The 22,633-nt window shown below is 40.4% G+C and overlaps 1 protein-coding gene across 1 annotated transcript in view; it reads left to right on the plus strand.

Moving 5' to 3' along the window:
* The first annotated feature begins 2,923 nt into the window (after positions 1 to 2,923).
* Positions 2,924 to 22,633, plus strand: part of LOC118411113 — a 96,415-nt gene continuing 76,705 nt past the window's right edge. The window contains exons 1-6 of the mRNA XM_035813148.1: positions 2,924 to 3,035; positions 7,045 to 7,123; positions 7,842 to 8,078; positions 8,676 to 8,702; positions 9,060 to 9,296; positions 11,028 to 11,264. Coding sequence (XP_035669041.1) covers positions 7,057 to 7,123; positions 7,842 to 8,078; positions 8,676 to 8,702; positions 9,060 to 9,296; positions 11,028 to 11,264 — 805 coding nt within the window. The 5' untranslated portion in view covers positions 2,924 to 3,035; positions 7,045 to 7,056. The remainder of the gene's footprint in view (positions 3,036 to 7,044; positions 7,124 to 7,841; positions 8,079 to 8,675; positions 8,703 to 9,059; positions 9,297 to 11,027; positions 11,265 to 22,633) is intronic.

The following is a 22,633-nucleotide window of genomic DNA, read 5'->3' on the forward strand; positions in this document are numbered from 1 at the left end:
GGGAATACAAATGCATAATAAACATAGTCAATAAAAGGTGTTTACGGATATCAAAATGCGATTAGGGGAAAAACAGTACACACAGGTAGATAGGACGCCTGTGAAAATTTGCTTTTGTGCATTACAACAATACGCCAGGTTTCCGGCGCAGTCAGTGATCCTCATCATTATATCCTTTTTTTTTTTCTATTTGCTTTTGGACAGACGAGGACGATGTGGCACTGCACTCAAGTTTTTTGTAACTTATATTAACAATGCCACATACACGGGACAGACAGAAGGAAAGTCGTGTAAAGTGCCTTTCCCAAGGGCACAACGTCGGGGGCAAGGTGGGAATCGAACTCAGGACCCATAGATTCCGAGCCGAACGCTCTACCAGTTACGCCACGCCCAACGCCACAACATTATATCCTTCCGTGTTGGTATCTAGCTAGATTTTGTACAAATAACTTCTTTATCTACCCGGTGCAATGGTTGAGTGAGTATGGCCGAGAGTTCGCCTTGCTTTGGGTAGGTCGTGAGTTCGATCCCCGGCCGAGTCATACCAAATACTTTCCCAAGAGCACAGGATAGGTGACATGGCTGGTTTCGAACCCAGGACCTCTTGGACCTGAGCCCAAAGCGCTGCCGATCTCACTGTTTTACTATGTTGACAGTTCCGTGTGTGCAAATCAAGTGGATACCGCCGTTTTTGTTTTCCAATCATGCATAGCAGGCTCCATTGGTGTGCTTTCACCATAGAGCGGGCTTTTTAGACTGTGTTTTATCCAGCCGTAAGCAATAGGGGATAGCGGGCAGGTCTACCTAGTCTACACAGCAGGCTTCAAGGGCTAAGCCAGTCATAAACAATATAGGCTGAGCGTACGTATACAGTGATATGTAGCAAACCCAGAGTTTGATTGCTTGTTGTTGGTGCGTTTCTTTTTATAATAATTCCTAATCATCAAATGTTATCTGAAGGCTGTTGTGTTTTGATTGGTTAACGTTACAATACACACAAATTAGCGTATCATTTTGAAAACGGTATTATTCTTAAGAATATCTTGAACACCCGGATAGTAGTATCTAAAGTGTGCACATCTCGGGGATTACAGATGCCACATGATTAGAAGATATCAATAAATCTATACTTATGTATGTTTTAAGGTGGCAGAATTATGCCAGCTGACGTCATCAGTGGAAAAGTGCAATGTAAAATTGTCTCAAGAAGAATTTTTGGAGGCTTTTGACGTTGGGTCGGGGTAATGAACCGAGCAGGTACAGGTAGGCACAAATCATTACTGCAGGCCACATGGTGTGTGAGTTTGTGTGTTTGTCTGTGCATGTGTGTGTGTCTGTGTCTGTCTGTCTGTCTTTTTTACAGATATCTCTGCTCAGCATTACTTAAAGAACATCTAGATGGATTAAAATGATATTTAATGAGCAAGTAGGTCTTGGGAAGACGGAGGTCAAGATCGATATTGAACCCGCTGGCGGCTTTTCTCGATGCTCCTATTAACAGTAGAAAACTTTGCACTGTTGACATGTTTTCACTGTTGACAGGACGATCCTGTCAACAGTGCAATTGTTTTCACTGCTGACAGGACAATCCTGTCAACAGTGCAAAGTTTTCTACTGTTAATAGGATCATACAAATGTCAGTGGCAAATTCTCTGCGTGACAGAAAAAAAATCTGACTCAACGATATGTTCAAAACAGACGAAAAGGCATTGCTTATTGTCAGTTGTTGGCTTGTTGCCATTTTAGAGTCTTTAAAACTCTGTTTAAAGTTGGCAAGTAATAACAATGGATCTGATGAAATAACAACCTTTCAGAACATGTTTTAAGTGTACATGGACAAAGTTTACATAGTCTTTAATGTCACCTGTATATTTCTGTCTTTTTAAGAAGCCTGAAGTAGGATTGAATTTCACAAGAAAGTAATGCCAAGTCTGAATTTTCCGCCAGCATGAAGCAACTTACTTTTTTATTGTTAATTCAACATAGAAGGGAAACATCCATTATAACAACAGACGAAGCAACGCATCCAAAATAATCTCTTTCCCTTTCGTGAAGGTAAATATAATTACCAAGTCTATTTTGACAATTTCTACTATTTTCCCAGCAACCAACAGGGACTGGTAGCTGTATTAAAACTAGTCCAAGACTTAAGTTATTTTTTAGGTTCCCAAGAAGGGCAGTGGAATGTAGTTTTGTGGTATTTTGACCATCTTTTAAACACTTTTTTCTGCGAAGAAGCGATGTGCGTCCTTTGCTTTCTTCTCCATCTCATTGTACTCTTCGCACTGTCCCCGCGTGTTTGATGGTGTCATTGTAATATTGGTGCGCCGCCTGGCGGTTAGTTGGGTCCCTGCAACCAATATCAATGTTTTCGGTTAAAGAAAAACATTGGAGGCAATTATGACTGTAGATACATCGGCTTCATATAGCATGAAGCAGAACTCATTTTAGAAGCTCTGAGGAAGATGTCTGACAGACATCAAAATGTCAGCAGGTGAGATAAACTGGTTGTGTAAAGGAAAACTCTCATGACCCAGACAAGACTAATATAATTGTACTGAACAGCACTCATGGCTCACCTGCATACATGTAGTTAACAAACTTTAAGACTGGAGGTGTAAGGAATTTATTATATAGGGATGTGCCTTAGTCTAAGCTTTTGACGAATTTGGCAAGTTAAAAGAAACTTTCTTAACTTCTGGCAAAAAAAAATCAACTGGCTTTGGAGGGGCCGGTGTGGCCTTTCATCAATTGTCTATTTATTCATTTATTCATCATGTAATTTAAATGAAAATTGTAGACAAATTCGGACGAAAAACAACTGGCCTCGGAGGAGTAGATAAAATCGGATATCATGACATGGGTGTGGCTTGGCACGCCCACTACACAGAGACTAAAGAAAATCAGCCAATTACGAGACAACTCCGGGTACGAAATAAATTCCGGTCCGCGGACAAACCTGGCCAGTTGATGTTTTAGATCTCTTCAACAAGGCCGCGTTTTCTACCCTCTTCTTGGTTCTCCTTTTACTACTGGTAAGTAAGTCCTTTTTGCAAAGTATTTCCTTAAAAGATGAAGACCTTTTATTTTACGTTTCTGCTCAAACAAGATAAGTATGTATAGACCAATCCGATAAAGCTCTAAGTAGTACTTGATAACCTAAGTACAAGTACTTTCGCTGTATGAACGTGTTATCTTACTACATGCGTCTACGTCTACAAAGTTTAATGTATGCTAGCATGTACAGGTCCAACTTCTTTTCGCTTCTTAAAACTGTTGTAAATGGAAAGGAAGATAGAGCTTAAGATACAAGGTCTATCTAATCAGCTAATCTAGAAGACGTACTGGCGACAAAGTATTCTTGATGCAACCAGAGCACTAAGGAAAAAATATATATCTATAGATACTTTCTGAATCGAAGTTTAACGGTAATTTCCACCACGGAAGACTAGAATTAGCCAGATTTTCTATTGCCCACTTTTTTTAAATATGTAAGTTCTTTTATTTCTGTTTATCACCTACTAGCAATGCATAACAAAATTTCAGGACAAAGACTTGTATTTCTACAATTTCCAAGTAATGTTGAGACGTTTTACACTACGAGCGATCGATTCCACGGCTGTGGACATGATCTGGGGTTTGTGGTCTTTGTTGTCTGCTGTCTATGCAAATATAGTATCATCTGTCTGCATTTCTTGTCACTTACGCGGTATATAATAGCTCTGTGCAATACAGTTTGTTTCGTGCCATTGTTAATTACGGCGGCTTAAGGTCAGACTTTTGGATTTAGGTTCAAACTCGAATCTCTGCTTTCTCGATAACCTTTTTTTTATATATAGGCAGTGAATTAAAAAACGTTAACATGTTTTGATGTATCGGGGTCCATCTCGATGTAAGTGGACAAAACATTGCATCATACGCAGCTTCTACTTTTTACGTACTTAAGGCGGTGTGTTGCGCCCAAGTACGTATTCGTACTTTGCACAATCCACCTTGCAATCTGTAATATTACAAAGACATAGCTCCCATAATTCCTAGCACTAAGATACGTTCGTGTTGGTTTGATCATATAAATGATATCTTCCTAGAACTCCAAAACTGACGCGAGCGTAGAAAAAAAATGACAATGAAACCGCGCATACCGTTGAAATCCAAGTGGTAATACTACCTTTCCACTAAGACAGCGATCTCGCCGCGCGCTCTCTGCGACCTAGAATTTGACAGATCGTTCAACGAATTCTATAGAAAAGAAACCAATCTTTTTACACTTTGTGAGTTTTGTTGTTTTCTCAGTCACACTTTTACGTTTTGTATGATATTCCCAGTGTGAAAGCGAAGGTTACACATATCCTATTTAGGTCGCAGTGAGAGCACAGCGCGATCTCCATCTAGTGGAAAGGGGCCTAAGGAAGGTTGCATAAATGCCTAAAAGCATTGTTAAGAGAACATGTAAAATCGCCTGTAAAACATGCATTGCTTTTGCTAAATATGCCGTTGACAGACAAGACTAATATAATTATACTGAACAGCACTCATGGCTCACCTGCATACATGTAGTTAACAAGTTTTAAGACTGGAGGTGTAAGGAATTTATTATATAGGGATATGCCTTAGTCTAAGCTTTTGACGAATTTGGTATGTTTAAAGAAACTTTATTGACTTCTGGCAAAAAGAAAAAAAATCAACTGGCTTCGGAGGGGCGGGTGTGGCCTTTTATCAATTATTTAGTCATTCAGTTATTCATGATGTAAATTGGAAGAAAATTGTGGACAAATTCGGACAAAAAACAACTGGCCTCGGAGGAGTAGATAAAATCGGATGTAATGACACGGGTGTGGCTTGGCACGCCCACTACACAGAGACTAAAGAAAATTAGCCAATCGGGTACGAAATAAATTCCGGTCCGCGGACAAACCTGGCCAGTTGAGGTTTTCAATAGTAGGTACGTACTTCTGGAAGAAGCGAGAAAAAGTTTGGACCTCTGAGGACTTTTTATGACAGTGTGACTGTGACTCGAGGGTAACCTCCGGGTATTGTAGTCGGTCTATGTCTTGAGTGTTCTCACCTATATTTCTATATTCCGTTTGCCGCATTCGTATGTGGTTTGGTTTCGTATGTACTTAGTACTTAGTTGCGCGATGATGCACGTTCTTTTATTTCGTGGTAGCTGTTGTTATATATAATCGATGTAATTTTTTTCAAACAAGTGCTTTTAAAAAAGCTGGCATTTTGCCAATGTTTACGTGTGTGAACGTTTTTTTCTAGTTATTAGAATGTCATATAAATAGAACAGAGTAACTAAACCTGATATTGGCGCATGGAGAGATTCACAAATGTGCCTAAATCTAGATCTCGACGCCACCTGTTAAAATTTGCGTGAACTGCAGCAAATTTCACTACACTGCCTGTTTTTGAGTGAGCTCTGTTGCGGGGCATTTTTAAGTTGTTTTTTTTTTAATTTTTATTTCTATTCGGCAAAAAAACGAAGCGGCGAATCCGTTAACCAAAGAAATAAATTGGTGTGGCCAAATGGATGTAAAAATTAGTATTTTAATGGTGTAAAAAAGAAAAAAAAATCTACCTCCCCGGATTCGAACCGGGTGCGTAAACTTTAACCACTGCGCCAGTGCGAACATGTTGAAGAAATGCCTGTTTTAACAGGTATAGAAATGTTTGGCATGGATTGAACAGGTCCGTTCATCTCAACATCACTCCATCACAACGGCGACTACTATGGATAGAAGGCATTTTGCGACTGCAAGTCGCAAAATGCAAAAATCACCCCTATATATTCGGTGTTGTAGAACAAGTAATGTGGTTTCGGCGTTTGGTAATCAGCTTATCTCCAAGCAGTTATGTGTTGTCTAATGCAAGAACTGCTGTCGCGGTAGAGGAATCCCTGAACAGGTGATTGACTCTGGCTTGCTAGCGCAATGCATTGCCATTGGCCAGCGCCAGTGTTATAATGAATGAATGAATGAATGAAGACCTTTATTGTACAGTTTTGCCCAACCGAGCTAAGTACAGGTCACAAGAAGTCAAGATATATACATATAAAAGTATCACAAATCTAGTCTAACACAAAAGTTCGGCTTCTTCTCGCTTCTTGGTAATGGTGAAAATGCAGGACTGTATGGGTTAATAAACAAGTACATACTTTGACCTGGCATAGGTGTTAGGCGTTGCGATAATTGGATATTGCCAAGCAGATGTTGCGTGATTTCTCTGCTGCTTTCAGCATGCATGTTGTCAGCTTTTCTATGGTTATCAGTGTTTCATCGGCGTATTATATATAGTTGTACCTGATGCGGCGAAAGTTACAGATGTAATTAAGGGTAAACAGATGTTAGTCGTATTATGTGTGATGTAATACCCCTGTCACATTTGGCGAAAATCGATCGGACGACGATTCTTCGGCAATCGCCCGTGCCTCGCTTACAATAATAACTTTATTGCACAACAATTGTACAAGATACAAAGTATGGCTTTGATGATATTACAGGGACGGTTTGAAGGTAAAAAAATATGCGCAACGCTCTGTCGATCTCAAATATGGCCGATTTTCCATCGATACGCCGGAAAATCGTGGATAATGTGACAGGAGTATAACGACTACAGCTGACGTCGTGGACCAACTGTTTGGGGTATCCCTGATAATTTCAATGTTTTTCATTTGGTGTTGTTCTTTTGAGACGCTGATTTTGCTGTTGATGCGTTTTACATGTGATAGTAATAAGTACGTTAGCTTTTCAGTAAGTTTTTTGGCATAAGTCGATGTGATGTGTTCTGTATGCGATATACTGAACACAATGTCACATACCGAAGAAGACAACACAACCGACATAGAAAGATAATTACGCCACAGAGTATGTTATCTGCGGTCACTTGTTGCTTTCTTGGAGTGGTTGTTTACTTATGAAACTTTACAATCTCATTCAGGAAGAAGAACACAGATGTTATTCGATGCACGTGTTTTTCTTTCTTTGTTTGTTTTACTTGAAATATGCGTAAGAAATTTCAAGACTTTTACGGTTTGTTTTGCAGCGGGTGGACAGAATGGATCACCGTTGGGCCTGTTTGACCCTTTTCCTGGTGTTACTGGCGGACACGGCGAGAGGCCAAGGTAAGGACATGTTATCAGTGCATATATAAACTAGAAAGGCCGGTATTTGCTTATGAGCTAATTCAGCAATTTTCACTCCGCTCTTCTCCTTGTACAAAAATGGACTGTTCCAAAATTGAATTTGAAAAAAGATCACCCATTGCGAGGATGGACATTTCACAATGTACGTTTAAGGTCTTGACCCGAAACTACTTTTTTTATTATTATTTATTTATTTATGAGAAGCTAAAATCGGCCTGCAGGACGATTTTCTGGTGCACGGTACGTTCATATTCTAGTAATCGCACTTTTATTTCTTGATTTGGCCATATAGATTTGATTATATGGATTGCATCCTCTGGGAATCCAAAAAGTGATGCGACTTTAAAGTTGTTGCAGGCCTCAGAACCCCCCCCCCCCAAAAAAAAAAAACACACCCGTCTGAATAAGGTTTAGAACCCACGCGCATAGAAAATAGGGGTCCTTCCCTTTGTGAGTGGTTCTACCCGCCTGCCTACATGTACAGAAGTGGTTCCCAAAGTAAAGTAAATTATTTGCAATTGTGACAAACGTTTTTACATCCCAATATTGGAGGGCTTATTTCTTATGATATATTCTATATATGTAGTATGAAATATTTGAAGCCAATACCATTATCTATTGAATTCATTGTGACCCATGATGACATCCTTGATGTCCACGCTCTAGGTTCAAGGTTTACTATTGTCTATTCCCCAAGGTTGTGGACTATCAGCGTTTCGCCACGTCCCCGAAACTCATTGTCGGGGAGATGAACTTGTAGTAGACGAACCCCAAGTTGGTTCTGTCGAGGCCTGTGCTCAAGCGTGCTGTGACAACCCTGCCTGCAAATCATTCCAGTACAGCACATACGGCGACTGCTATCTGATAAGCAAGATCTGTACTGATGAGGAGAAAGAGACTGTATCTATTGGCAACATGTACGATCGGATTCAAGGTTGGAGCATTAATACCAAGTTCACCTTTATCCGCGGGGTAACCTATATCCGTTGTATTTATAAACGGGGTATCAAGTTAACGACAGTTGATAAAACTATAATTTATTCAAAATATTGCAGTTTGAAACCTCTCTCAGTTTACTTGATATTATTCCTAAGTAACTTACATTTAAATACAACGGATATAGGTTACTCCATTTTTTTCTGTATCGTAATCTTACATACATTTCTTCAAGGTACATTTCAAGTTTCAACAATGTAAAAATGTACAGTGGAATGATGCTGTGACCACGTTTCCTACATCTTTTTATATTGATATTACTGTTACTACCTGTATTTTACATATTTTATGCTTTTAAACAAAACAAAACAAACACCTTGGTTTTGCTAACTAATCTTAAATCATAAAGCAAATATGATATAGATGAAATATTTAGTAATTCCTTTTTTTATTCATCATTAAATTTTTAACCAAAGAAAATTGTAGAAAAGTGTAGCTTTTTGTCTTCCTGTGCCATATAAAAGTGAACCCGACCTATCTTTTCATGGACTACTGTACAAAATTGACTCTGATAAACTATACGTGTGTTTCACAGGAGAAGCAAGACCACAAGCATCAGCAGGTAGTACCTTTTTTTATTCTTCGTGCATTGCTTTCATATTCATCCTGTATACATTGCACATAGTGATGTTTCAATATGGTAAATTGGTAAATAATACTGTGAGTTTTGGTTGTTGTCGATAATTAATGAGACTTCTGAGACTGTTGTATTTTGCATATTCTATACAAACTTTATAACCGCCTGCCTTGTACAAAACTAGTTCCCAAAGTAAAGTGAATTACTGTACTTGCAATTGTGACAAACCTGCCCATAGAGTTTACGTCCCAATTAAAGGTCCAATTTCTTATGATAGATTCTAACCCATGTATATATGTAGTATGAAGGTATTGAAGAAAGTACTATTTTCTATTCCCCAAGGTTGTGGACTATCAGCGTTTCGCCACGTCCCCGGAACTCATTGTCGGGGAGATGAACTTGTAGTAGACAGACCCCAAGTTGGTTCTGTCGAGGCCTGTGCTCAAGCGTGCTGTGACAACCCTGCCTGCAAATCATTCCAGTTCAGCAGTTACAGCGACTGCCATCTGATAAGCAAGATCTGTACTGATGAGGAGAAAGAGACTGTACCTATTGGCAACATGTACGATCGGATTCAAGGTTGGAGCATTAATACCAAGTTCACCTTTATCCTCGGGGTAACCTATATCCATTGTATTTGTAAACGGGGTATGGAGGGATATCAAGTCAACGACAGTTATCAAAGCTACAATTTATTCAAAATATTGCAGTTTGAAACCTCTCTCAGTTTAATTGATACTATTCCTAAGTAACTTACTTTTAAATACAACGGATATAGGTTACTCCATTTTTTCTGTATCGTAAGCTTACATACATTTCTTCAAGGTACATTTCAAGTTTCAACAATGTAAAAATGTACAGTGGAATGATGCTGTGACCACGTTTCCTTACATCTTTTTATATTGATATTACTGTTACTACCTGTATTTTACATATTTTATGCTTTTAAACAAAACAAAACAGCTTGGTTATGCTATCATATGTCATAAATCATATAGCAAATATGATATAGAAAACACATGTAGTATTTCCTTTTTTATCTTCATCATTAAATTTTTAACCAAACAAAATTGTAGAAAAAAGGACCTTTTCGTCTTCCTGTGGCATAAAAAAGTCAACCCAAGGCTAAACAAGAGTCTGAAAACTCAAACCTGCTTGAAATATTTTGTTTTGTGATGGTGCGTATGGTGTGTTGTGGGGGTTGATATGGTTTGACGTTTGGCAAAATTATTCCATCATTGTTCTTAAGTTATATATCTACCTATGGTAAACAGTGAGATCCAAAACTACACCTTTCTGGTGTCCTCACCATTTCATTTCTATTTCCTATTGTTACACCTGCACCTGGCACATACATTGTATCTCAATGTGTATATAATGGTTCACACCATACAGAGGTGACAGCGATGGTCACAGTTGCTCTTTTTTGCTCCTTGGAAGATTTTGACCAGAATGCTCCAGCAGTTCTAGAGCAAGCTGCTAGAGGGCCCAAACATACAACACTTCTTCCTTACACCACAAGCTATGTGCCACCAAAAATCAAGACCATAGCATATCCATGTCAAAAGATACAAAAATCCAAGTTCTGTTGCAGTACCAAGGTCACACACCAGGGGATCCAAAATTGACTTTGACCTTCGTCTTCCAAACACCTACCCAAATACCAAATATCATTACAATCCATCAACAGGTTCTAAAGTTATGCTGACCACAAATATGTGGAAACACAAACAGACACACACAGAGACACACCAAAAACTATACCTCCATTTTTCATGGAGGTAAATCACACGTTCTGTTCTGGAGATATAGCACTGGAAACGACCCTTCCACACACTCCCATGCTACTGAAAACTCAAAACACATGTTACAGCTGCTAGCTGTCCCCAAGGAGGTTGAGACAGAGGGAATGAGGCCAGATCACTCCATATCAGGAAAAGGGGTGTAAATATTTTTTAAAAACGAACCACAAAACAACAGCAAACTTCTAATCTACTTAATAGCACAATAGGTCACACACTCTATCCCCATAGCAAAGGAAATCGCAATCCATCCAGAGGTTCTAGAGATATCGGTCCGGAATCACAAAGATCCCTACCAGAAACAGTACATGCTTTTTTCAAGCATGTAATAACCGCCTGCCTTGTACAAAACTAGTTCCCAAAGTAAAGTGAATTACTTGCAATTGTTACAGACCTGCCCATAAAGTTTTCATCCCAATTAAAGGTCCAATTTCTTATGATAAATTCTAACCCCTGTATATATGTAGTATGAAGGTATTGAAGAAAGTACTATTTTCTATTCCCCAAGGTTGTGGACTATCAGCGTTTCGCCACGTCCCCGGAACTCATTGTCGGGGAGATGAACTTGTAGTAGACAGATCCCAAGTTGGTTCTGTCGAGGCCTGTGCTCAAGCGTGCTGTGACAACCCTGCCTGCAAATCATTCCAGTTCAGCAGTTACAGCGAGTGCCATCTGATAAACAAGATCTGTACTGATGAGGAGAAAATATCTGTGACCGCTGGCAACATGTACGATCGGATTCAAGGTTGGAGCATTAATACCAAGTTCACCTTTATCCGCGGGGTAACCTATATCAGTTGGTGATTTTAAGTCTACGACATTTATTCAGACTGCAAGATTTTAAGAAAAAACAGTTTGAAACAATTTATTTTTCGATAAATAACCTGCTTTTGAAAACGGCGGATAATGGTTACCCCTTTGTTTTGACATGTCGACACTGGAATGATGCCATGTCGGTAACTCTGGTACCTGACGATATAACTTAGTTCTTGTTCGTTTCGTTTCTGAGCTGGTATTAGATAATTTAATCAGATGGTACGTCAACCAGGTTATCTGTCATTTTGTACATCATGCAAAGTCTGTAATGTCTGGAGGATGGCAAGCGGTCCATTGAAACGTTGGAGAGGCGTTAATGTTACCTGTTAGCTATGTAAGAAAAATAACATTTTTACCGTGAAGAAACCACTCTCATATCGCTACATTTGTTCCATATGAATATTAGCAGCACCACCAGCAGTGGTGCTGCTTTATCATTCATTTATCATCATCTTTATCATTCTGCTCAAAACATGAATTGCACATAATAATGTTTCAGTAAATCCATTCATTTGGGCACTTGCTTTTTTATGTTTTACTCTATTTAGAAGCTAGGAAGACTAAAACAAATACCAGAAAGTAAAAAAATGAGTTCAGAAAAGCATAAGATCAGCACACTCAAAATACGTGGCAAACATACAGGGAGAAGATATAACTGACAAATCAAAAACATTCTTGTCATACATAAAAGGCCTGAGAGTAGCCACTCTTAAGGTGGGGAGCACTATTATTAGTGACAGTGAGAAAAAAAGCAGAAGCACTCAGTTCACAGTTTAAAAGTGTATTCACAGAAGAAGACACCACTGACATGCCATCTCTTGGGCACCCCTGCACCCCTCCTTTTGAACAAATAGAAATTTCTACTTATGCTGTAGAAAAAATGTTGCAAGGCCTTAATCCGTCCAAAGCATCCGGGCCAGACCAAATACCTCCTTGGTTCCTCAAAATGACAGCCAGTGAAATCGCACCTGTTTTGACTAACATTTTCCAACAATCGCTTGACACAGGAGAAATCCTCCGAGACTGGAGAGATGCAAATATATGCGCCATGTTAAAAAAGGAGATAGAGCGGTCCCCAGTAACTACAGACCTGTTTCACTTACCTGTATTTCCTGTAGACCACTCGAACACGTTATCCGACTAATGAGTATCTAATACCAGCTCATAAAATAACAAGAAACAGCCATGACTTCAAGTACAAGATTTACCAACCTAGGATCGATGTGCTCAAAAATTCGTACTTTCCCAGAACTATTGTGGAGTGGAATTTGTTACCACCAAGCACGGTAAGGGCATCTTCTCTGGATAGTTTTATTGAACGCTTGCAGATGGATGTGCAAAGGTTAGGGGTGACGGATCGTTCAGTGTAATATAACCAGCTGCTGCCGCGCCGCATGCCTGCGAAGCTGGTGTGTTACGCCGAAGGGCAGTTATACCGGCTTTGTAGATGCAGATACAGAAATATAAATATATGTACTGAAGCTTATCCAAAAGATTGATAGAAAACTTGGTATATGGTGACTTCGTACTGATCTGTGACAACTAGATTTATGATATCCATGTCATTGCAAAAGGTAATACGATTGCGTTTCATTCAGCGCTACATATCATACATCAGAGTAAAGTACCATGATGCGCCAAGTTAGCAATTTGCTTGCAACAGAGCCATGCATCTTTCAATGTGTATTCTCTTTCAGTTGTTGACTTTTCTTGACTATTCTTTGTAGCAGGACCCTCGGGGCCCCGTCGCGTGTGTGAAAACCAAAGGCTGAGCATCAGTTGTCCTGCTGGACAACAGATCAACATCGTGTCTGCCCTGTACGGCAGGACCACAGGGGCGTTTTGCCCCAGTGGTCCCATCCGCACCACCAACTGCCGCAGCTCCACCAGCCTGACTCGGGTCAGGACCAGCTGCCAGGGGAAGCCCACTTGCTCTGTGTCGGCCTCCAACAGCGTGTTCGGGGATCCTTGTGTGGGCACGCACAAGTACCTGGAAGTGAGCTCTACCTGCATCCGTAAGTACCAACATCACACAAGCATGACAACTTGTTCAATGTGACATTTTGATGACAAAATTGACAGCATACCGTATCAACAAAACTGAACCTGCGGTTCCGTCAAGAAAATTCGTTTTATGTATATATATATATATATATGATTGTGAGTGTGTGTGTGTGTGTTGTGCAGGCCAGGCAGACGCGTCGCCTAAGCCACGACGGCGAGAAACTATCACGTGCAGGCCAGGCAGACGGGTCGCCTAACCTAACCCACGGCGGCGAGTAACTGTCTGCATACCTTTGTCTTCCGAGACAGATGGATGCCAACACACATTGTGTGTGTGTGTGTGTGTGTGCAAGAATGGACTCTTTCAGAACACCCCATGTAAAATTTCAAAATACGTCCAAAAATACAGCCACTAAAAGACTTTACATTATCACCAGTCCAAAGATGAATAAAAAAAAACTTAACCCCTCCGTGTAAGAATGGACTCTTACAACCAACACCAGGCTCGTTGATTGGCTGCCAAATCCGCCTCATGGTATTGATTAAGGCTAACGATTGGTTACCGTTTTAATTTAAGTTATATAGACCTACAGGTCTCCATCTGAGAAAGCCTCCAAATGGGGTCAACAACGTTGAGGTTATTGACCCCTGTCGCCATTAGAAAATGCCCACAAAAATCACTTCGATGTGTTTCATGCTAAGAATTACACATGGGTCATTTAAATAAATATCTAGTGCACCCCTTTACCAAACTTTAGGTCGTTTGGTTGTACAACCAGTGTATGGGAGCCAAAAGTGTCAATTTATTGCCAAAAATTGCCCAAAAAAACGCATTTATGCAGTCATTTGATATTGGGGTACGTACTATTCAGTAATACATGAATAAGACCTTAAAGTTTTGAATAAAGGCATGATCATTTGGCGAAGGGATGTGTTCGTCGAACTCTAGTTTTATTTTATTTTTTCTCCATCAGTTTTAAATGATGGTCCCTTTAGTTGTCAAAAAATCATTTCCAAGGGAGTCCTGCAACAAATCAATCAGAATAAACTTAACAACGCATGTAATATAAACTACTGGTCCTAGAATGCGCATACTTTAACTTCCAGGTTGTTTGTAGGTACTGGCTGGGAGCGTGTAGCAGGCTTTCTTTTCCATTTTTTCTAATTTCTGTTTTTTATAGATATGTCCTTTATTATTTCTGGCTTCCTTAAGCGTTTAGCTAGTATGTCTATGTATTTATTTGAAGTTAAGGTATCAATCAAGTTGTGTAAATGTACTTTTGTGATTTCAATAAGAATGATATTTTTGCAGCTTCCAAGCGTATGGTTGAGGCGAGGGAGACCCTGCAAGACTTACGCGATGTCTTGCTGGATTTGGAGGAGGCAGTCGAGATCGAGCAGGAGACCAGGGAGCTGGAAGACATGGCAGAAGACGTCGATATGGCAGAAGACGCCGAAAAGGAAGTGAGGGAGCTCGAAGAAATAGAAGAAAACGCCGGCATGGCGGCTGAAGATGACGAGTGAAAGTCATCCAAACGCGCCTCAACTCTCAAGCGATTATCCTATAACTAGCAATAAGCTTATCGGAACTGGTCATTTATGACTCACATACACAACTTCTTGTTATCCCCGTCATTGGGAAAATAAACAAATGACAGAACAACTCATGTGAAACAGCAAAAAATTTAAAGAACAACAAGTCGATATTAATTCAATGTGTAAAACATAAAGACAGTTGCCTGGATCGCTTGAGGGATATTGTAGGTGCCATTTTGGATTTGACAATGGAGCACAGAAGTCGAGACAAACTATAGAATTACATGTTTCTAACCTAAAAAGTTTAGTTATGGGGTTTAAGTAGCAACGTTTTGAGAGAAGTTTGATTTACATGTTTCTAACACAATGGGGTTTAGTTATGGGATTCAAGTAGTAACGTTTTGAGAAAAGTTTCAAGTACAAGATTCTAACCTAGTGGGTTTAACTTATGGGGTTCGAGAAGCAGAGTTTTGAAAAATGTTTGAATTAAAGGTTTCTTACTTAATTGGATTTAATTATGCGGTTCAACTAACAAATCTTTTTAGGGAATAAGGTGTTACAGGTACACACGCACGCGCACACACACAAAAGCGCTCTTACCATATGCACATTTATATAATTTTACACATATTACACAAAATTAACTGAACACCAATGATCTCAAAGTCACAGAACACCTCTTATCCATCGATTTGTAAAGAAGTTAAAGTTCTTTTATGATCTCAGCTCATTTTCCTCAATATAACCTTCCAAGTTTCTGACAGCTTATGGAATTCTTTTGATGAACATATTAAATTTGTGGAATTATAATAAAGTTGGTGTTCGGTTTAAATACATGGCTTAATGTCCTTTATTTTGTTACTTGTGTCAGTTAAAGATTGACAGAATAAGCTAGTCAGTAATTACAGTTCTTCGTTTCCAGTGAGTGGCTTTATCAATAAGATGTCACTTGTGGACAAAAGAAAATATCCGGAGGCAAATTCTAAATCGTGCAAACAATGAATAATGGTGTCCATAGGGATTCAGATATGAAGGTAAAAGCACTTGTTTATAAGAGAATTTGACAATTTCCCAAGAGAAAAAAGATGGCCAAAAAAAACTGTATGCAAGGAATTTACGGCAAATATGTGCTAATTTCGACCCTGTTTCGCACAATATATAGTCAAAACGTTTTATTTTAAAACGGCCAAAACTTGATAAGTGCGTGGATGTCATTCATACAATCGAACCTATATGACCCGAAGAAAATTGATGGAGGGTCGGCCAATATCATATACTCGTTGCAGTTTTACATACAGCTGCTAGGAGTCTCTTTTGAAACGTATCTTAACACTCTCATTTATCCATCCTTTCAAATCTGGCGCATGGGCAATATCAAAGAAATCAAATTTCTCGATTTACAACGTTTAAACTTTTTCCTAACGAAAGCTGTATACTACTTAAAACATACATGCATTATCAACTAGTACTTAGGACCAGGTCAGCATATAGTTCACTACACAATATCCTGGCATGCAATACTTTGTCTAAGTTCTCATAATCCATTACTACTAATAAACTTTAGTGTCTAAAGCCATAGTGTCAGTAAAAGTCAAGGGTAGGGTATTACTCGTTGTCTTGGCAACGTTTGTCACCATGGCAACGCCCTTACCTGACGATAACCAGACGCCTGACCTTGGTTAGCCGACCGTGAAGCTGGATTTATGCATCATGGTCGCTTGGACCTTGCCATTTTGTAGGAGGGGTGTTGAAGGTTTTCTACGTTGGGCGCTTTTTTTCAGTTTGAGGCCGTTACATAGTCGTCGCCTGTTGCATAGTATCGGCGCACTCTCAAACCTTGCCATGTTGCATTGGATATGACAGTTCCATATCACTTATCGTAAAGGTAAAAGGTAGTCCCAGAAGCTAAGGACACAACCCGTCGTACGTGCAATTTGTCCGTACGTTTTTGTTTGTTTTTTTAGGCCACGTCCGCCACGTATTTCTGAAAACATTCAGGCTGTACAGGGCAGATGCGTCGCCTGTACAACCCGCCGTACGTGGGCGAATCCGCAGCCCGATGGCACACAAAGTTTTGCCTGCACGTAATAAATTTAAGTTCTACGTTGTGGGACCGCGTGGCGCAGTGGTAGCATGTTCGGATCTGCACCGAGAGGTTGCGGGTTCGAATCCGTCTGTCGTGCCACCGATCTTGTGCCCTTGGGAAAGGCACTTTACACGACTTTCCACGCCCCGGAGAGGAGATAGGCGCCGCCAGGGGACTAAAATGCCTGTTGATACAGCATAACATGTTGTGCTGCCCCTACGGCTAATTAATCAACCTACGGCTGATTAAAAGGCTATGGGACGAATGAATGAAAATGAATGAAAGTTCTACGGCGTGTCTGCGTGCTCCAAAACCCGTCCGATTCCCTACGAGGTTGTACGGAGGCGGTACTAACCACTTACGGATCCCAAAAGATTGCCCGCGTTTTGGCACGTAGACAGCACGTATTTGCACTGTGTCCACCGTGTCTAAAGAACAACGAAGTCAGGTTCCAACTTTTACACCTGGGTTGAGTGATAAAAGTCGTGTTTAGTGCATTTTCTAAGGACACGAGATCGGTAGTATGGCTGGATTCTAACCTAGGACCTCTGGGCCAAACCCCATGCAGTTAAGCCCCTTAACCCTACCAGTCATCGCAACGTGGTACCTAACCTGACTACTAAACATTTAGCCAGGCACCCTAACCTAGTACAGCTGCGAGTCTTAGCTTTACACAAAATTTAAGTCTAGAAACAAAACCTGCATTCACAGATGTTCACACATAGACAGCAGGTGACAAAATTCCGTTGTTCTATCTGACAAACACGATGATATATGATCTTATGTTCGTTGGGAGTATCTAATCAAGATTACATTTATTGCCTGAATGTAACGTAGGTTTGGTTTTCAGGAGCGTGGGAATATGTGGAAGCTGGGGCTTTTTGGCGCTGTATTTCCAGAGCGAACTGTGCGATCGTGATGACTTTTGGTACATGGGTGGGGGGTTATTGCCTGTCGTTCAGGTTTGATTTTGGGCCTCTTGGTGTTTGAACTTGACATTGAAGAGTGCATTTTTTGCGGGGTGTTTTCAGCGCTGTATCTCCTGGACGAATGGCACAAAGGCTAGGATTTTTGGTGTATGGGTGGGGGGTTGTTGCCTGTTGCTTAGGCCCCCTTTCCACTTGACGGCGCTCTCACGGCGCTCTCCCTGCGATGGAAAATTGGCCAGAGCGCCGTGAGAGCGCCGCGACGCCGGAAAAAGCTGCTCTAGTGGAATCTCTCCGGCGACCCCAGCGCGCTCTCACCGCGACGAAAAACTCAAATGTCAGCATCTTTTTATGAGCTAGCAAAGGTTCGAAAGATTACTCAACGAATTTCAGAGATAAAGAACGAATCTTTTGACGTTTAGTGTATTTTGGTATCTTTGAAGTCATCCTTTTACGTGTTACATAACATTCAAAGTATAAAATCAAGGCTGTAATCAAATCCAATTTTGGTCACTGTACAGTCACTCAGACTGAAATATACACGTTTGTCTTGCTGTTTTTTTCTTAAATCTGTCATGTTGCTTGTTCAGCATAATTTCTTTATCATGCCACTTTATCAGTGTAAATCATACGACACTGAAACACTTCAATTTATTGAAAATGGGACTTAAATGATCTAAATGTACAGATGGAGAGCAAGAAAACCTAATGTCATCATGTTGAAATTAAAAAATAAGTTGAAAAATGATAAACCTTTGTTTTTTAAACCTTGCTTATTCCAACTCGGTTTGTTGAATTGTTCATCACCGGTACATTTTGGACATTTCTCCGCTTTCTGTCTATGTCAAATATAATTCTTCACAAACTGCAGTTGAGAGCGCAGAGAGGGCGCGGTGAGAGCGCCGTCCTAGCTAAATTGGTATCATAAAGCACGGTTGAGACCTATTGCGCTCACCGCGCTCGCTGTGCGCTCTCTTGGCGCTCACGGCGCTCGCTGCGCGCTCCACCGTTGGATCGCCGTCCACGGCGCTCTCACGGCGACTGTTTTGAGCAGGTTCAAAACAGTCGCGGTGGTGATGGCGACCATGGCGACCATGGCGCTCCCACTGCGCTCTCTGCGCGCTCCCATGGCGACCTTGGCGATCCCACTGCGCTCTCATCGCGCTCTTCCCAATTTGAGGTCGCAGAGAGAGCGCCGTGAGAGCGCCGTCCTAGTGGAAAGGGGGTATAAGGATTCATTTTGAGCCTTGTTGCGTTTTAACTTGACACGGCAGGTCAAATTATGTGTCCGGAAGGGTTTTTTCCGTCGTTGTATCTTCTGAACGGATGGTGCGGGTACAATGATATTTGGCACATGTGTGGGTGGTGGTTGCCTAATTCTCAATTTTGATTTTGTCGCTCTTGGTGCGACACTGAACTTGACACTGCTGGTTACCTTTTGTGCGGGCACGGCACGTGCGCTGTATCTCCAGAACGCAAGGTGCCATTGTGTTGCTATTTGGTACATGGGTTGGTGTGGTGTCCTGATGGTCAGGTATGAATTTTTATCTCCTTATGTTTGAACTTGACACTGAAGGCTGATGCTGTTTTTTTTTGGTTGGGTCAGGTCCACTAGTATCTGCTTGGTTGTAAATACATAGTCTCTACCAGACTCCGGATCGCTGGAAAATCGTAGAAATGGAACAAATAGAGAGGAATATAACCGGCCAGGGAACAGCTCGCGATCGTCGGAGTCTGTCGACTGTCGGTTTGATGAAAGGCTATAAAACTAATCCGCTCATTTTCTGCACAAAGACAGTAGCTTCGGAGTTCAGATCATATATAAGCCATAAATGAATCTCGTGCTGTTCCCAGGCCGGATATATTCCTCTGGTCGGCTTACTCCTCTATTTGTGCCATTACTACGAATTTTCCAGCGATCCGGAGTCTGGTAGAGACTAGTAAATACAGGTGATGGGTTTATGTGGCTGTGTGAGTGACAGGTCTAAAAAACAAAGAAACCGCGCGTGCCGTTGAAATCCAAGTGATAATACCCCCTTTCCACTAGGATGGTGCTCTCGCCGCGCTCTCTCTGCGACCTAAAATTTTACAGATCGCTCAAGGAACTCTTTTTACACTTTACGTTTTGTATGATATACCCAGTGTGAAAGCGAAGGTTACAGGTATCATATGTAGGTCGTAGTGAGAGCGCAGCGCGATCGCCACCCAGTGAAAAGGGGGCCTAAAGGTGGGTTTACACCTGCGTATATTTTCAAGTGCGCATGATTTCCGCATGAAATTTTGTCAATACGCGGCCGAACGCCCAACATTTGGATTTTTTTGGAATAAATTAAATTGTACGTCGAGCCCATCTGGCGTTTGAATTACGACTTCAGCGTTTTCATTTCGCATGAGATGCGTATGATTGCAACTGAAATGCGCAACAAAATTTTCCGTACTGCGAATAGATTCGTATGGGGTAAGTATGTTGGGCGTTTCCCGGACGCACACAACGTCTACCGACCGCATGCCTGACGCACCTGGTGGTAACTGCATTCCAAACGCATTTCAGGTGTGTCAGAGGAACAGTTTCTGTTACATATACTTTTGTTTGCGAGCATTGCCAATAGAGTATTTTTGTTAGAGGAACCCTTTGTACTACGTATGCTTTTGTTTACAGGCAGTGCAAGTAGAACATTGACAAGTAAACAGTGAAGAGGTTTTTTTTATTCATTTGCGAAGCAGTGAAGCAGTGACACTGTGCTTTTACAGTAATGCGGGCCATCATTTACCTTAAGAAGTTATGTGCACTGTTAAGATTGTGTTTGTTTTCACTTTGTCCTTAATGATTTCCCCTATCATCTTAGTATTTCAACTACTATAAAAATCACACCCATACACACCACAAAACGTATTCAAGATCTTTATCAAACACGTAAATTAAACAATTATGAAACCTTACGCCCTCTTTCAAAGTTGTAATATGGCTCTATATTGCACCTTTATATCATGTGGTTCTACACACAAAATGTGCCATTATCAGCAAATTAAGTCAAATATCTGTTACACAAAATGGCACGTGTGTCACACAAATTGACCCAAATTAATACTTGGCAAATGAATTTTAATACTTGGCAAATGAATTTTAATCCTGACAAATGTAAAATTCTCAGGATAAGCAGATCTAGAAATCCTATTACTTTTACGTACAAAATGAATGACACGGTCCTCGAGTCTGTTCCTGAATTTACCGACTTAGGGGTATTAGCTACGTGGAATTTAACTTTCGATTCTCATGTACATAATATCATTTCGAGAGCAAATTCAGCTTTTTAAAAAGATCTGTAGGTTTCAATGCCCCTGTAAAGGTAAAAAAAATGCTATATCTCACTTTAGTCAGAAGCAGACTTGAGTACTGCTCTGTCGTTTGGTCACCCTATACGCACAACCTCATTTCCTCAGTCGAAAAAGTTCAAAGACCTGCCTCCAAGTATATTCTTAATGATTACACAGCAGACTACAAGACGAGATTAATACATTGTTCAATCTTACCTCTGTCCTAACGACGAGAAATACTAGATCTATGTTTTTTATATAAGTGCTTACTAGGACTTATATGATAGGATATTAATATTGACAACTTTCTAAATCTCCCACATCCCCTTTTAAGAGCACATTCACAAGCTAAACTTATCCCTGGTAAATGTCTCACTACAAACTTTCAGTACTCCTATTTTAACAGAATCGTCTACATATGGAACTCCTTACCACCTGAAATTAGAAAACTTCGGCTAAATCCAACATTCTCAACCAATCGTTTTAAGCAGTCCGTTATTGATCATTACTTCTCTCTTTTGGCCACACATTTTGATGTCTATCTAATAAGCACTTGGACCCATTGTTCCAAGTGCTGATCGGATGCACATCTAAATGTGTGGTCAACCTTTAGTTACATCATTCTCATTTGTTTGTTAACCTTAGTTTATCTGATCCCTTCTATTGTTGTTTCGTTTGGGTATTGTTTCGTATCTTGCCGTTTTTTGTTAGAATATCTCTATGTAAAGTTCTTTGTTTTTATTTGCCCTTTCTCTATTGTTTATTGTTATGATTTTAACTGTTGCTGGAGGTGTGGGTCATGTAAAGGTATATCCTGTTACCTACACCTTGCAGAACTTTTTCTGTAAAGTTTAATAAATAAATAAATAAGTGCTTGAGCAGGTTCCTCTACATCTTCCCGTCCCTGGAGGCTCTGTTGGGACCAGTGTCCTGCATTCATGATGTCCTGCAAGTTGTGACCATCTCTCCATACCCCCGGTACAAATTCGTCGGTCCTGGCCTGGATCTGACATCATAAACCGGAAGATTCCAAAAAATCCCTATCGACCAGAGGATTTGTCCATTCTGTCCAGAGCTAATAGAAGACGAATATCACTTTATGGTTGTATGTCCCAAATATTCCGATATACGCAATTCTCTATACAGAAGGCTGTCATTTTGTACACAAGGATTTATCCAAATGGACCTGAAGTGCAAATTCAAATACATAATGATATGTGACAATCCCTGCATGGCAGATATAGGAAAATATATCAAAGAATGTTTAGACATTAGAAATTCCCCAAATGATTGTAAAAGCCTCCAATGATTGTAAGAAACGTATCCCATGCTACAACTCCTGTATTAGTTAAGTTAAGTTATAGCACTGTAGTTATGTAGATGCCATACTTTGTACCTCAAACAATTGTTGTGCAATAAAGTTATATACAT

Source organism: Branchiostoma floridae, chromosome 3, assembly GCF_000003815.2.
Source record: "Branchiostoma floridae strain S238N-H82 chromosome 3, Bfl_VNyyK, whole genome shotgun sequence".
In the NCBI taxonomy this organism is placed as follows: Eukaryota; Metazoa; Chordata; class Leptocardii; order Amphioxiformes; family Branchiostomatidae; genus Branchiostoma; species Branchiostoma floridae.